The sequence below is a fragment of the Eptesicus fuscus genome, chromosome 12 (assembly GCF_027574615.1).
Source record: "Eptesicus fuscus isolate TK198812 chromosome 12, DD_ASM_mEF_20220401, whole genome shotgun sequence".
NCBI lineage: Eukaryota > Metazoa > Chordata > Mammalia > Chiroptera > Vespertilionidae > Eptesicus > Eptesicus fuscus.
Genome location: NC_072484.1, coordinates 60,277,502 through 60,293,372, shown reverse-complemented (window position 1 = coordinate 60,293,372; position 15,871 = coordinate 60,277,502). Strand labels below are relative to the sequence as shown.

Here is a 15,871-nt window from a genome sequence, read left to right as displayed (position 1 = left end):
GCGACCCTTGAAACACTTAGCTATTCAAAATCAAGATGCTTTAAAAAAAAATGACTACACTGATTGTGGAAGTTTTGCATGCAAAAACTGAATTATTGAAAAAATTATGCCCAGTGAAATAAGCCAGGTACGGATGGACAAATAGTATGAGTCCACTTATATGGGATACCTAGCGCGGTCAAATTCATAGAGACAGAAAGTAGAATTGTGGTAGTTAAGGGTAGGGAAGTGTGGGGAATGGGTAGTTAGTATGTAATGGGTGCAGAGTTACAGCTTGGGAAGATGAAAGAGTTCTGAGCTGGATGGTAGAAATGGTTGCACAACAATGTGAATGTACTAAATGCCAATGAACTGCACATTTTAAAATGGTTAAGATGGGCATATTTTTTTAACCTTTGAGTGGAGCAAATTCTTTACACTCATATTAAAATGAGGCTACCTGGAGCATTATGCTGTTTAATTAAGAACTACCCTGATCTTAATTTCCTTTTTCATTATCATCTACATTTACTTTTCTAAATTTGTAACTTAGAAACTGCTGTCAGAATATAATGTCAGTTCCATTTATTTCACTGTGTTCACGCTCACTGTTTAAAAGCTAACTGGAAACCCAGTGTAAGCCTCACCCAGGTGATTCACGTAAGATGCAGGGAGGGAGTACATTTGTCAATGACTGTCTTACAAGTACATGCCAGGCTGCACCTCACTGCGGGACACTTGAATGAGATACTCAAGCACAATTAAACTGTTTTCAATTCTTGACTTCAGTTCCTGGAAATATTCAGAATCAACTAAAATAATGCCAAATCAATGATAACCCCCTCCAAATTTTTAAGTGTTAGTTTTTATTATAAAGTTATACCTGATCATAAAGGAAATATTTAAAATAGAAATGATAGTGCAATTACCCCAAATCCTACCATGATGACAAAAACATTGTATTTAAATGGACTTCTTTCAGCTTGTTTTAATCTTTCAAACATTATATGAAGATCTATATCTTCTGTTTCTTATTTGGTATCATTTATAAGAGAAAGTATGACCTTTGTATGAACTGCCCACCTCACAGAGAGTACAAATGAGGCAACTCCAAATTACTCTGAAGATTACTTTTATAACAATTAAAGGAGGACATTTCCCGAACACTGTGCTGGGCCCGGTTCAAAACTAAGTTCCTGAAGTGGATTCTTTTGTCTCACTTGGTCAGCAACCTGTGAGGTCAGTTCTAAATGCCCTTCCACAACTTTTCACGGACCACCCGCCCGCAGAGCTCACCCCTGCCTCAGTCTTTGCTCCTGCTCTCCTCCACCCCGGTAACTCACCTCCATGGCCAACGTGTCCCTGACTGGATTCCAGGCTCTGCTCAGAGAGGCTGTTCCTGTCTACGGCTCCCATCACTCACTAAGCCCTTATCCTGATGGAGGTTTTCTTCACAGACCTTAGCATGTCCCCCCATGGCATCACATGCCTCTGCTTATTACCTGACTGCCTGCCTCCTCCGTGGGACAGAACTGGTAGGTGGACAGAGACTCTGCTACCGCAGCTCCATCACTCCACAGACATGTATCACTAACTAATAGCTCACGGATGAGGAGCCTGAGAACCCGGGAGCTTCCGCACTTGCCCAAGTTCAATAGCTACGAAGCGAGAGAGCCAGCATCTGACCTGGCAGCCTTCATGTGCATTTCAAGGTCTGAATAGTTGCCACCTTGGATGACGCCTACCCGCTTCACCAGATGATGTGCTCCCGTGGGAAGATCATTCTATGGCATTCAAGAAGCAAATATGGGACTGCTTCTCTCACGTGATGCCTGGGGCAAGTTCAATTTCTCTGAACTTCAGTCTCCTAGGGTATAAAATAGAGATAATGCCACCCAATCTCCCAGGGTCTTCATGAGGATTAAGTGATATACAGCAAAAAAGCAAACTTTGTCAACTGCTAAGTGTCATTTACATATACAAGCTCAGTTTGCTTTATAAAAGAGAATTATCAGAATGTACTATACTGCCCCGTGCCTGTGGTTTAGATGTTTTTGCTCTTTTTTAAAGAACAAAGCATACAAGGAAGCTGACTTTGATGATATAATGTGCTGAGTCTGATGCACTAAATTTTGTATTGTTTTTTGAGTACTAATTTCCAGAAAGTCAATAATAAGTGCTGGAAAACATGGTCTTATAAAAGGTCTTCTCTGGCAATCCGAGAACAATCTCACCAGACTGGGAGTGTGGGGTGCACTCGGTGATGACTCCCCAGCATCTCCAGCAGTGCCTGGCACATAGCAGGTGTTCAATAAATATTTGTTGAATGCTGACAAGATTCAAAGAATGAATGAGATAATTAGACAACTGTCTGACTATTCTGTGCCAAAAATATTACTCACTACATACACACTGAAATTTAGTAAGGAAAAAAATATCATTTCAAGCCCTTTTTAGTCTTCTCTTCACTCATTAAGCCCTGTATAAGTCCTGAAGTGTAGATAGATAAGCAGAGACACCTTCCCTAGCAGGAGCAAAACACACCTGATGAATGCGCCTAAAAAGAAAACTTCAATTCCTTTGTCTCTCCATCCATCATGTTCCCAAATGTGAAACTGACTCTACACAAATACAGAGTCATTTTTTTCTATTTTCTGGGTCATCACACTAAGAGTGCATATTGCTCCTCCAGCCTGGCACTTCCCTCTCTCTTTCTTTCATGTGAACACCCAGAGAAATGATTCAATCCTCAGTCATTGCATCTCCATAAAGATCAGAAACAACACAGTTCTCAATTTGCAATATGTAAAGCTTGAATGTGGGAAGCTAAATGAGCTTCCCGCTAGATGCATGATCTGCTACTTAGAAAAGCACTAAGCATAATGTTTTGTTTTCCCAGCACTAGGACCCAAATTCACTTAATTATAGGCTTTTTAGAGGCATGGTATCTTAAGGAGACAATGTTGTGTAGAAATAAAAACCAGCTTTATGAGTATCAAATGCCTATGGCTATAAGCTACCTTTATATTTCTTATATTATAAATGGATTTAGTGTTTATCTTTTAAAATATAAAACAGGGTCACATATTCTTATTCATAAACTATGGAACTTGTAAACTATTTTATAGAACTGGAACACTAAGTTACACATTATATTCTAATAAAATATAAAAACATCAACCATATCATAGCAAATGAGCATAAACTTGGTGGCTTGAAACAACAAAAATGTATTATCTTTCAGTCTGTAGGTTAGAAGTCTGAAAAGGGTCTCTCACTGGGCTAAAACCCATCTTTTTCACTAGACTGTAAGGTCTCTGAAATAAGGACCTATACATTTTCTTTACTCACCCTGGAAACATCTTTTGCAAACCTACTAAGTTCTAAAAATTGTGTTATGCATTGAGGATACAAAGACAGCCCCAGGAAACATATGGTCTGGTACAAAATCAGATCTATCAGAACCTCTCAATAAATGTGAATTGGATTAAGTTATGTCAAAGGTTCAGGAATGTCAATACAACAGTAAGGTTCAGAGTAATGTAATTGTAAATTCTGCTTTCTTTTTATAGATCATGCAAAGTAAGATGACAGGCCTTTTTATTGGAGGAAAACAGTACTGAGTTTAATACATTAGGTTTTGAATTTTGAAGTGTCTATAATTTTGTAAGATAAAAAAATCTCTTTAACTAATATAAATAAAGAACTTGAGAACATTAAAGAAACCATCAACCACTGTGAACTATGTAGGTGTTTTTATATCATAAAATGCTTAATCAATAATTCTTACTCTATGCTGATAATTACACATGTACTACAGTATATAAAGTGATAGCATGAACCAGTGTAACAAGATGCCAGGTTATTACCTGGTTATTTAATCAAAGTTTCTTGTGCTCAAAGTGGCAATCCTTATGACAAAGTTTAAGGAAGTTCCCAACCATCAGAAAAACTGTCTGATTCAAAGACTATAATCCATTATAACGTAACTGTCGACTTTAAATAAAAACATATAAATGATTTGGTATTTATTTGCCCTAAATATGTATTTTCAGAGTCAATGTCAGAGCCTCAGAGTAGTTATTATGTCAGCATGTATAAAGCTCCAGACTGTATTTAAAATTTTTTAATGTGGCTAAAAATAACCTCACACATGAAGAGAAAGAAAAGCAAACCCTACACACTGGAGCATCTATTTCAAAGAAGACAAAGTAATATTTTAATTAGAGTAAATTTTAAAATTAGAATAAAAATTTTAGTCTCTCACTGTCATAATTTTTAAATTCATCTTGATCGATTATTTGCTTCTTAGACTCACAATAGTCCCACGAGAATTATGTTACTAAACAATAAAGAAAATCACAATGCTTTTAATAGACAGCAAATTTATGGGAAAGATAGAAAAATCCCACTCATCAGGTTTTTTCTCTCTTTTAATAGCCCAATGATTGGACAACATACAATCTGAAAGTGAAACAAAATGTGAAATAATGGCCAAGACCGGTTTGGCTCAGTGGATAGAGCGTCGGCCTTCGGACTGAGGGGTCGCGGGTTCGATTCCGGTCAAGGGCATGTACCTTGGTTGCGGGCACATCCCCAGTAGGGGGTGCGCAGGAGGCAGCTGATCGATGTTTCTCTATCATCGATGTTTCTAACTCTCTATCCCTCTCTCTTCCTCTCTGTAATAAAATCAATAAAAAAAAAAATGTGAAATAATGTTTGTATGTTAATAGATATGAGTATAGAAAACAATAACAATATAAATTAAGAGTCCAAAGCCACAATTATATGCTGGTACCCAAACGGTTTAAGACAGGGGTGCACACATTTTTTTTTTTCTGAAAAGAACAAAACAGGAAATATCCAGGCTTTGTGGAGACTACTGTGTCTGCTACAACTACGCACCCTACCGTGGTAGCTTAAAACCAGCCACAGACAATATTTAACAAACTAGAGGCCCGGTGCACAAAATCCATGCACAAGGGGGGGAGGGAGGAGGGTCCCCTCAGCTCAGCCTGCACTCTCTCCAATCCAGGACCCCTCAGGGGATGTCCAACTGCCAGTTTAGGCCTGATCCTGGGGGATCGCTGGCTCGCTGGCTCCTAATCGCTCACCTGCCTGCCTGCCTGGTCACCCCCAACTGCCCCCTCCATGGTCGCTCCTAATTGCCGCCCCCACCAGCCTGGTCACCCCTTACTGCCCCCCTGCAGGCCTTGTTGCCCCCAACTGCCCCCCTCCACCAGCCTGGTCACCCCTTACTGCCCCCCTGCAGGCCTTGTTGCCCCCAACTCCCACCCCCCCACCCCCCGCCAGCCTGCTCATGCCTCATGGACCCCCCGCCATCCTGGTTGCCCCACACAGCCTGCTTGTTCAATCATTTGGTTGTCCCTCACTAAACCCCCTGCCAGCCTGGTCGCTCCATGCAGCCTGCTTGTTCAGTCCTTTGGTCGTCCCCCTGCCAGCCTGATCATAGGCAGCCATCTTGTGAGGGTGTGAAGGTTAATTTGCATATTACCTCTATTATATAGGCTGGCCATGGCTGTGTGCCAATAAAAATTTGTTTATGGACACTGAAATCTGAATTTCATGTGTCACAAAATAGTATCATTATTTTGATTTTTCAACCACTCAAAAACGTAAATACCATTTTTAGTTTATAAGTCATACAAAAACTGGCAGCAGGCTGTAATTTGCCTGCAGGACACAACTTGCCAAGCCTTGGTCTAAGGCAGCGGTCGGCAAACCGTGGCTCGCCAGCCACATGCAGCTTGCGAGCCGCGGTTTGCCACTCTGTTGACTAATGAGTTTGCCGACCACTGTCATATATTACCCTTTACCTCTTTGCACACAACATGCCACAATTGCCTAATCCTCACAGCTTCCAACTACACGGTAACATTTAGTCTAGTCCAGTGGTCAGCAAACTCATTAGTCAACAGAGCTGCAAACCGCGGCTCGCGAGCCGCATGTGGCTCACGAGCCGCAGTTTGCCGACCACTGGTCTAAGGCATCACAGACCAGCCTACACATGTGAGACCAAATACAAGTGCATGTGCAAGAACAAATCAGTTTAGGCCTGATCCCTTTATATTTTACATAAAGGTTTAAAATACTAACAGAAAGAGAGGAGGAGAAAGAGGAGAGTAGAAAAGGGAGGAGAAAACCCTTGAAACTAAATAGTAATTAAACCCCAAGGCTTTATGTACATTTTGACAGCTCAGTTTAAAATTCACACCTTATGATACCATATGCAAATTTATAAGATGGTATTTCCTTACTTCTAACAATGATATTTCACTGAGAATTTACCTTCTCACTTTAGGTGGACGGTCAGCTGGGCACAAGTCCATATTATTTATACATATTGGTTTTAAGGTAAGAAAACTGCTCTTGAAACACTTTCAGCCTATACCATATCATTATATAATTATATATCATTTTAGATTGTTCACTAATTGTATTTTTGTAACTTTCTTTAACAAGTAGATGAATTCTGAGAGAGAAAAAAATCATTTATTATAATCCTTCATCTTCCACAGTAATTGGTATCATGATTAGCACATATTATGGCTCAAAGAAACATTTTTAATGACTCAACTTTGTTTAATACATAGTAGGAAAAAATTCCAGTATTTGAAATTTAATATTAAGGCAAAAAAATGTAATCCGATGGAATAATTATCAACCTACTGATTTTAATACGTTAGGTTTTGAATTTGGATTGCCTATAATTTTATATGATAACAAAAATCTGGACCATTCCCAGAGGCATAGAGAGGTAGAGGAATTGGTCTGCTAGTCTTTCCCCCATCCTCTTGCTGACATCTAAACGACCCACATGTCCCAACAATGACTTCCAACCTGTATGGGAGTGGTTGGGGCACACTGTAATTATCAGAAATCATATGGAAATGAAAAAAGTTTTAGAATATGTAACATTCAGAGATATTAAGCTACAAAAGCCTAATATTCATCACCAAGTATTCTATTAGTCAACATAATGAGAGAAAATTCAAACAGAACATCTACTAGTAAATAGCCCTACTAGTATATTCTTCCAAAGGCAGAAGAGACTTCAAAGGCCAGATATTTAAACAGTTGCTTGCCCTTCATTCCCTCAATTACGCAACTGATTGTTCCAGGATACAAGTGGTCTTTGATCTTTAATGCCATTTGTGTAATGGCCTCTGCTAGGATCCCATCCTTTCTGTATTTAAAACTTGGTCAATTTGGCCTGAGACAGTATTATGGAACAACATAAAGAAGAAAAGAACAAGATAGTGACAAGAAATAATTCCTCCCTTTCTTTATAAAGGGAATTTGTAATCATGTGATAAAAATAGAAGCAGTGGAAACTGAAGAAGATCTTGCAATATTGGGGTTCTTTGTAAAAAGTCAATTTTTCCAAGTCAGACTGTAATCTAAAGGACCACAATAATAAAGTCAACTACCAAACTGCTCACCAAATTCAAAGATAATGAAGAAAGCACGAGTGAGCTCTTGTGGATAAATCTACCAGGACTCTGTCTGAGTATCCTCCTCAGTACCATAGCCTCATCCCTCTCCAGCCTCTCTAGACATAGACTGGATCCTCAAGAGAGAGCAGGTGACAATGACCAAAAGACTTTCAGGGTGAGAAGCCTGTTTGGAAAAGGACAGCTCCACGTGGGAGCACAGTTCTGCTCTCCTCTCCCCTTTCCCCATCGCTGACAAGAATGAAAACAGTAACTGGAATGGGAGGGGAAGCAACAAAAGTACCACTAATTCAAATACAAGACATATCCAAAAGCACATATATGAACAAACAAACAAACAAATAAAAAACAAGAGGGAAAAAGGGAGATTGTCAGTTATGGGTAAATAAACAAGAGCTAGAAACATTTTGAAGTCCAATAAAGTCATAGTGCTAAGGAGCTCAAAGCTCCTTTCTTGGAAGTTACAGGATTTAAATGTGGGAAGGAGACATCAAGAACATGATGGGCACCAAAACGATTAAAGCTTACTTAAGAACATTAGATTCTACTTCATGTTTGAAGCTACCTTCACAAGATTACTAAATGTAATTATTGCTACATTTAGGTGCATTAATGAAGAACTTTGCAGTCATTAAAAATTACCAAAAAAAAATGTGTTTACCTGAAATCCAAATCAAAATAACATGTTTTACAGTTTGAATCCTGAATGGGGCACACTCTTTACCCCAACCTATATAATAAAAGGCTAATATGCTAATAGAGCAAACAGCGGAACGACTGATCACTATGACACACACTAAACACCAGCGGGCAGACACTCAACACAGGAGCTACCGCCTGGTGGTCAGTGTGCTCCCACAGGGGGAGCACCACTCAGTCAGAAGCTGGGCTCATGGCTGGTGAGGCAGCAGCGGTGGCAGGAGCCTCTCCAGCCTTCACGGCAGTCAGACATCCCCTGAGGGCTCCTGGACTGCAAGAGGATGCAGGCCGGGCTGAGGGGACTCCCTCTCCCCCAAGTGCATGAATTTTGTGCACTGGGACTCTAGTTTATAATATGAATCTGAAATCTAAAATTTTAAAGATGTCCAACATCACAGCCTGAAAAGAGTTTCCATTAAAATGATCAAGCTCCAAGTGATTAGAGTTCACTAATAATGATCTTCCCACTCTTCCTTCTGAATATAAAGGTAGAATTCTTGCTGGTGTTCAGTGGAGCAAATGTCCTTTACTCATCAGAAAATATAGTAAGCACTTTTACAGAAGACAAAAGCATCCACATGTGTGCATCACTGTTTCATCGGCAGAATGCTTTCAAGATCACTGGCATCCTCACAGATCACCCAGGTGCCAGGTGAGCCCCTGAGGACAAAGTTTATGCTACCTCCCAAGGTCTCCAATTCTCCAATTTGTGACCAAGACTGTAATTTCGATTCCCCAGCTACAGTTCCATTCACTAGACACATTTGCCAGAAGAGACATCAATCTATTTCCTATATCTGCTGCTTGGGAAGGATTAATTGGGAAGTGCCCATTAATCTACCTCAGATGCATCCAAAGGTAAAGGAAGTAAACTTTAATTAGACTTTAAATAAAAAGAGACAAAGATAAACTCTTTGTAACTGGTCTTCTTAATTGTAGTAGCACTCTCACTAGTTAATCGGTCCTTGACTGCCACACTCAAAGACCTACACCCTCACTCATTCAACCAATACCCAGTGAATATTTACTGCGATTAAGACTCTTGTGAAAATTTGATTAAAAAAAAAAAACACTTAAAACTAAAAGCAAACCTGATGGCATCCATGGATCAGAAGTTGGTTTGGTCAAGGTGTTCACTTGCTCCCAATTGAAGTCATCATCTTCAGCTTGATTATATCCACACATGCTATATGGCTCATCAAAGAGGCAACCTCCTGAAACACAACAGAATGGAAAGTAATGTAGATAACACTAGACCTCAGGAAAAAGCTATGATGATTATAGGTTACCATAAACCTTCTTGATGCTATTTAAATTAGATTTGAACTTAGTGCTGAGGAACTCTGGATATTGATCCTATTGAACCCTTGCTAGCTGAGTATTAACCATGTCTTGCCAAAATGCTATATTATATTGTTCCCCCAAAAGAACCAATATTTTAAAAATTCAATTAAAAGTAAGACCTATACAAATTTATAATTCCTATTTTGCAGATGCACAGGAATTTGGAATAACTGATCTCGTGTTCAAAACTTTAATAGAACCACCCAAAGTGTTCAATGTGTTTTCTATAGAAAAACCATTATAATTTGTACAAAAAAAAAATTAAAAGAAAAAAAAACTTTCACCACAACACTGGCATGATGGCAGGAGACAAAATGCAGTATAGATCATGAACATAGCTTGCAAATTATTTTTCTAAGGATTATTCTAAATTTACCATAGAAACTGGTTTTATTTTACTAGTAATACTTTGGATATATTAGGTATCAAAATTAAAAAAGGTTATAAATTTGCTTATAGTTCACAATTTTTAAAGATAAGAATAAATTAAAACTAAACATGTGGTAAACATATGCTTAATTTTGGTGCTAGAAATAAGACTACTTAAAAAAACAAAATGTAGTATATGCAAGGCAATTTAGCTATTTTAGCATCCTGGGGCACAGAGACAATGTTCAGTCCCATCCAGCATCCTTAAATGTCTCCTGTTACTTTGAATTACTATAGTATCAAGTCTTTTCTCCAATGTTTCACATTTCAAAAGTTACTGATTACATTGACCAAATCAATTATTATGAACACTAGAGGCCCGGTGCACAAAATTTGTGCACTTGGAGGGTGGAAAGCGGGGGGGGTCGCCTCAGCCCAGCCTGTGCCCTCTCACAGTCCAGGAGCCTTTGGGGGATGTTTGACTGCCGGAAGTGGACATGCTTAGCGCTGCTGCGGAGGCAGGAGAGGCTCCCGCCACCACCGCTTTGCTCACCAGCCGTGAGCCCGGCTTCTGGCTGAGTGGCGCTCCCCCTGTGGAAGCGCACTGACCATCAGGGGCAATCCTATTGAGCGGGATTGGGCTGAAACTGGCTCTCCGACATCCCCGAAGGGGTCCTGGATTGCAAGAGGGCACAGGCCAGGCCAAGGGACCCCACCATTGCACAATCGGGGCTGAGGAGGGACCATGGGCGGGCTCTAGGGCATGACCGACCTGTCTCGCTCAGTCCCGATTGGCAGGACCCCAACAGCAAGCTAATCTACCAGTCAACTGTCTGCCCCCTGGTGGTCAGTGCACATCATAACGACTACTCAATGGGTCAACTGTCTGCCCCCTGGTGGTCAGTGCACATTATAGCAAGCAGTTGAACGGCCTTAGCATATCATTAACATATTATGCTTTGATTGGTTGAATGAACTACTGGATAACCGGACACTTAGCATATTAGGCTTTTATTATAGAGGATTCTAATAACCATTAGATAATGTCATTAATTACATTAATTTAAAATAATTATAATTATTATCAATGATAAAAATTAAGTATTCTGATCAATAACACATAAAAATAAGAATGTTATTACACTATGTCTGCACTGTATGCCCTGGCAGCAATAAGTAAAACAGCAATTGTACAACCTCAGAGATAAAACAGATGTTAGAGGTCACCTGGTCAAACTTCCATCTAAATGTTTAACAACCTTCTAGACAGACAGCTTATGAACATGTGAGGCACTGAGAATTTTAAAAAGCATCCTTACCATGTAAATAACTCCCTCTGTATAAAGACCACACTCTGCTTCCTGCAATGTCTACTCACTTATCTTAGCTCTACCCTCTGCAGAAAGAGTAAAAAGTCTCAGCTCTTACCCAGGAAAGTTGATCATTTGAAAAGAATTGTCATGTTCTAAGTCTTCTTTTCTCTGGGAAAAACATGCTTTGCTCAATCCAGTTCTTCCTACTAGAAGCTAGGAAGACTTTCACCATCCTGGTAAACCTCTGAACACTCACAGGCTTATCAGCACTTTTCCAAAAGAAGGACTCCAAGTTCTAAATTCAACTGTCTACCTCCCCGGACCTCGTGCTCTTTCAGCAGTCTGAACAGGGTGCTGGTCCATTTTGAGCTGCTAGGGGCTTGAATTCCCAGAGGAGCGTGAAATTCAAATCACTGCTGTTGAGCCGATTCTCCTCTCCTGTACTAAGAAGGTAAGTGACTTTCTGAATGAAAACATAGGACATACATTTACCCTCACTAACCCCTATCTCTTTGTTTTCAGTGCATCACTCCAGTGTATTGAGAGCTTTTGGAATCCTGATTTTACATTTGGGTATTAGTCATCTTACCTAGACTTGGGTATGAGCCAATTTGATAAGCATGCTTTCTATGTCTGCCACCAAATCACTGATTAAAAACAAACACACACAAAAGTTAAACAGGGCAGAATGAGGGAGCTCAGACCCTTTTAAAAGGCCTGTGCTAGCTTCCTAACTTTGTCTTAGTTGTGCTCTCCAGGCATGATGGTGAAATTAGTGGCTTCGGATGCTGTGTTTTGTAACACATTTAACAGAACTGAGCAATTAAACAATCCACTGGGAACAGAAATATACTACAAAAATACAGCATCAAATTAATATTTCAGCTTGACAAGTGGTAATTTATACTGCCCTCTCACTCAGTTTTAACAAGTTCCAAGAAACAAAATGGATTGGTTTAAAGCACATAATACTAACAACTTTCGACTTTCGAGTGAGAAATGTTACAAGACAATGCAAACATGTAGGATAAATATGTTCCCTTGGCTGCAAACCCCAATTCTGATGTAGAAAATAGATTCTGTACTGAGGCCGTAAGCCCAAACAGTGGGTAGCACTAATAATGTTCAAAAAGAAAAAAATAACCATGGAAACAGACAGCACACTGATGATGAAAGTCCTGCAGTGCGGTCTTAAGCAGTGAGAACTAGCTATGGGCATCCACAGAACAACTCAAGGCTGGTTAAAGATCTGCTTTATGACGCAACTGTTGGCACTAAAGATATAACCAAACGTAAAGGGAAGAGAATGCACAGCTGACAGCAACCCCAAAGACTAATGCAATGCTGGTGCAAGGATATAATTTTCCTATTACATAAAGCTACTTTTATCACTTGAAAGGAAACATAAAAAGATGATATGGTTCTTTCTGGACCCATGCATGATTATCAAACCACTGGAAAATAGGACAGACTAGGAATTTCCTATTGCCGGAAGATATATCCCCCTGCACACCGATTTTCCAACAGATGAGAGACCCTAAAATACCAAAGGTGGTGGATGGAACTACAATGAGATGAGATTAAGGTAAACAACATCATAATTGAAATGACCATTTTGAGAATGAGCAAATTAAACTTTTGGTGTTTTTTTATTTTATTTTTTTGTAAAACTTTTGGTTTTTAAGGCAGCTCCGTGTAGTGGTGGAAGTGAACAGGTTCCAGGGTCAAACACCTGGCACATCCACATTCTTCCACCCCTAGCTTTGTGACTGAAGACAAATCACCTGGCACTCCGCACTCTGATTCCCCTACCTGTAGAATGGAGATAACATGTACCTGATGTGGTATTTCTAATCATTCAATTACACGGAAAATGTAAAGTTAGTGCAACAGTGTCAGGCATATTCAACCATATCAGTTATTATTAATTCTTAAATCCTTCTTCCCATATATACCTCATACAACAATTATTCTCATGAGTTCATTTCACTGCAAATAGTTGGACTGTATCATTGGAAATTTAGTAAGAAAGTAAAGAGTTGTGAGCAATCCTCCAGCACACTCCTGTGGGCTCCTCTATGGAGTATGTGGGATTTGTAAATTTTTGGGGGCCAGTGAAGAATATGAGAAGGAAGCAAAGCCTGCTGAAATGAATGAGCATTTCCAAAAATAAGTCTCCTTGATTTTCAGAATAAATCAGACAGTTTGCCATTGTGTACAGGAATGTGGTCAGCAGCAGACTTTGTCAAGGTTTGTCCAGAATTGTCTTGTTTGGACTAATGCCCAATCGCTCATGACTGGACTGCATTCCTCTGTCAAATCAAAGTAAATTATTTCTCTTTTATGGAGGGGAATTGAGACTGAGCCACGTCATAAATAAGACGGAGGAAAGGTGATACAAGACGGGTGGGGCAGTGGCCTGCATCATTCATATTCTCTCTCACAACACACATACTCACACGTATGTACATGCCCACATGCCTGCATCACACCTTATTGAGAAAGAGCAGTTTTTCCTTAGCAAAGGTTAAGACAACACACTAAAATACTCCATGTGCTGAATCAATAATAAATGATTTTTATGCAAAAGGAAGTGTCTATGGATGTCAAATACTTAGGTTATCATCATTTCTGATTCCTATGCAAAACTGACTATTGCATGGCCTACTCCATGACATAATTAAATTAACAAAATTAAAGAAAAGTTAAAATTAAAAAACAAGGAAAATGGGCAAAAAAAATGAGATTATACCAGGAAATAGTGAGGACTCCACTTCACCACCAAGTAATAAAACAATGTCACCAGGTTCATTTACTGGAAGTTAGCTACAAATTTCACTTTGATTTTGGGGTACCAGGCCCAAAAAGGAAAAATACGATTGATTACATAACTCACAGTATCTATGAGATAATAATATTAATACTAAAACTACTAATAGGGACTATATTTTACTGAGGACTTGTTTAATCCTGATGCCAACCCGATAAGGTAGATACGATGGTCTTCCCTTTATAGGTACATAAACTGAGGCACAGTGGTTACAGAGTTTACACAGGGTCTCAAAGCTGGAAGGTAAAGCAGAGATTTGAACCCAGGCATCCTGTGTTGACTGCCTAGATTCTTAAGACTATGGGATAGTATCTTCCAAGCTGAAAATCCAAAAGAAACAGAACTACTCCTAATCTAGAGAGACCCTAGTAAGAAGGACCCTAGTAAGAAGCAATCAACATAAATTGATGAACAGACCTCTCATCAGCATCCACCAGAACAGAGCTATAGGTTTTAGGGTCTACTTAGTAACATAGTATGATAGCATGTCACCAAACTTTGATTCAATAAAACTTGATTTTGTGGGAGCTCAGTGCATTCTAGGCTTAAAGCTGTAATATCCCTGAAAATGGCCTTTATGCATACTGGTTCTCTCAACAAAGTCTTATTGGGCTGCTAAATTTTGTGTATTTACTCCCCAACTAAAAATTGCAACTAGTCTGTGCTATTACTGAAGGGTAGAGCCATGTGCTTTAGAAAGCAGATGAAACCGTCGTAGGGCAGATAATATTTCATGAAAACTGAAGAACTTCAAAAGAATAGGTGTCTGAAAGCCTATTTCTGCTCAAAAGAAATTCTGATGATAATTGTATCTAAGTTATCTTGGCATTCCCTAGAATTGGTACATGACAGACACCAATAAATGCTTTTTAGATAATAAATTCCCCAAAATTCTATGCAGAATTCAGCAATAATTTTCGCCAATTGTTTAAAGAAGTTTAATGTAACAAACACCTACACAATGAAAACAATTTTAATATAACCCCACAAAACACCCAGCCCTGATAAAAATGTGACTAAATCACTGACCATGTTCATTTTTTATTATGGTTGAAAACTATAATCCAGTTAAATGTTAATGAAGTCTACACAAATTATAGTTTTCACTTTAGAAAAGTTGAACTCTTCTTTTTCTGGCAATAATTAGATAGCAAGGCTAGTTGTCTATAAAGGTCATTCTTGACTTATGAAAATAAAATATTGTCATTTGCATACTGGAGGGAATTTATCTTTCTTCTTGCTTTAGAGTAGCAGGGAATTATTCAGTAGATCCAAGAATAGTATGACATCATTAACATAGAAGCTATAAAGGAGAGGATGGTCCGCTTTTCCCCCAAAGGAAACCTTGTAAGAGCTTTCACATGACCATTCTATATCCTACTGAAGAAAAGACAAAGAAAAATAGACAAGGATTAGAGCCCATCATTTAGGGCAGTGCTAAACATTTTTTAAATTGTGACCCACTGTCTTGGACCCAGGACATGTACTAGTATATGTACATTTTACAAACCATATTTATCTCTACTGGCATAGCATACATTGATCTTTTTTCATTTCTGTCCTGTTCAATTTTTTAAAGGGGGAGTCTAGACCCACTAAACTGACTTCACAATTCTGCCAATAGTGTTGTCTGTGGTACTTAAGATTTGGGGATAGAAACATTATCTGGGACTATTTGTTCAGCTTGAAGTTACCAATCAAAACTACTATGTGATTGCCCTACCATGGCAGTCAGAGTGCAACCTGTGTTCTACAAAGTTCTCTGGTATTAACAGCTACCATTCCGTGAACATCTGTCACGTGCTAGCCAGATTCTGCTTAAGGCAACATATAGTAATTATTTCATTTACTGCGAATACCCC

At 39.2% G+C, this 15,871-nt stretch overlaps 1 protein-coding gene across 1 annotated transcript in view; it reads right to left on the bottom strand.

The window, feature by feature from the left end:
* PTPRM (protein tyrosine phosphatase receptor type M) overlaps positions 1-15,871 on the bottom strand; it is a 650,464-nt gene that overhangs the window by 465,529 nt on the left and 169,064 nt on the right. The window contains exon 2 of the mRNA XM_008159881.3: positions 9,245-9,367. Within this exon, the coding sequence (XP_008158103.2) occupies positions 9,245-9,367 (123 nt within the window). The remainder of the gene's footprint in view (positions 1-9,244; positions 9,368-15,871) is intronic.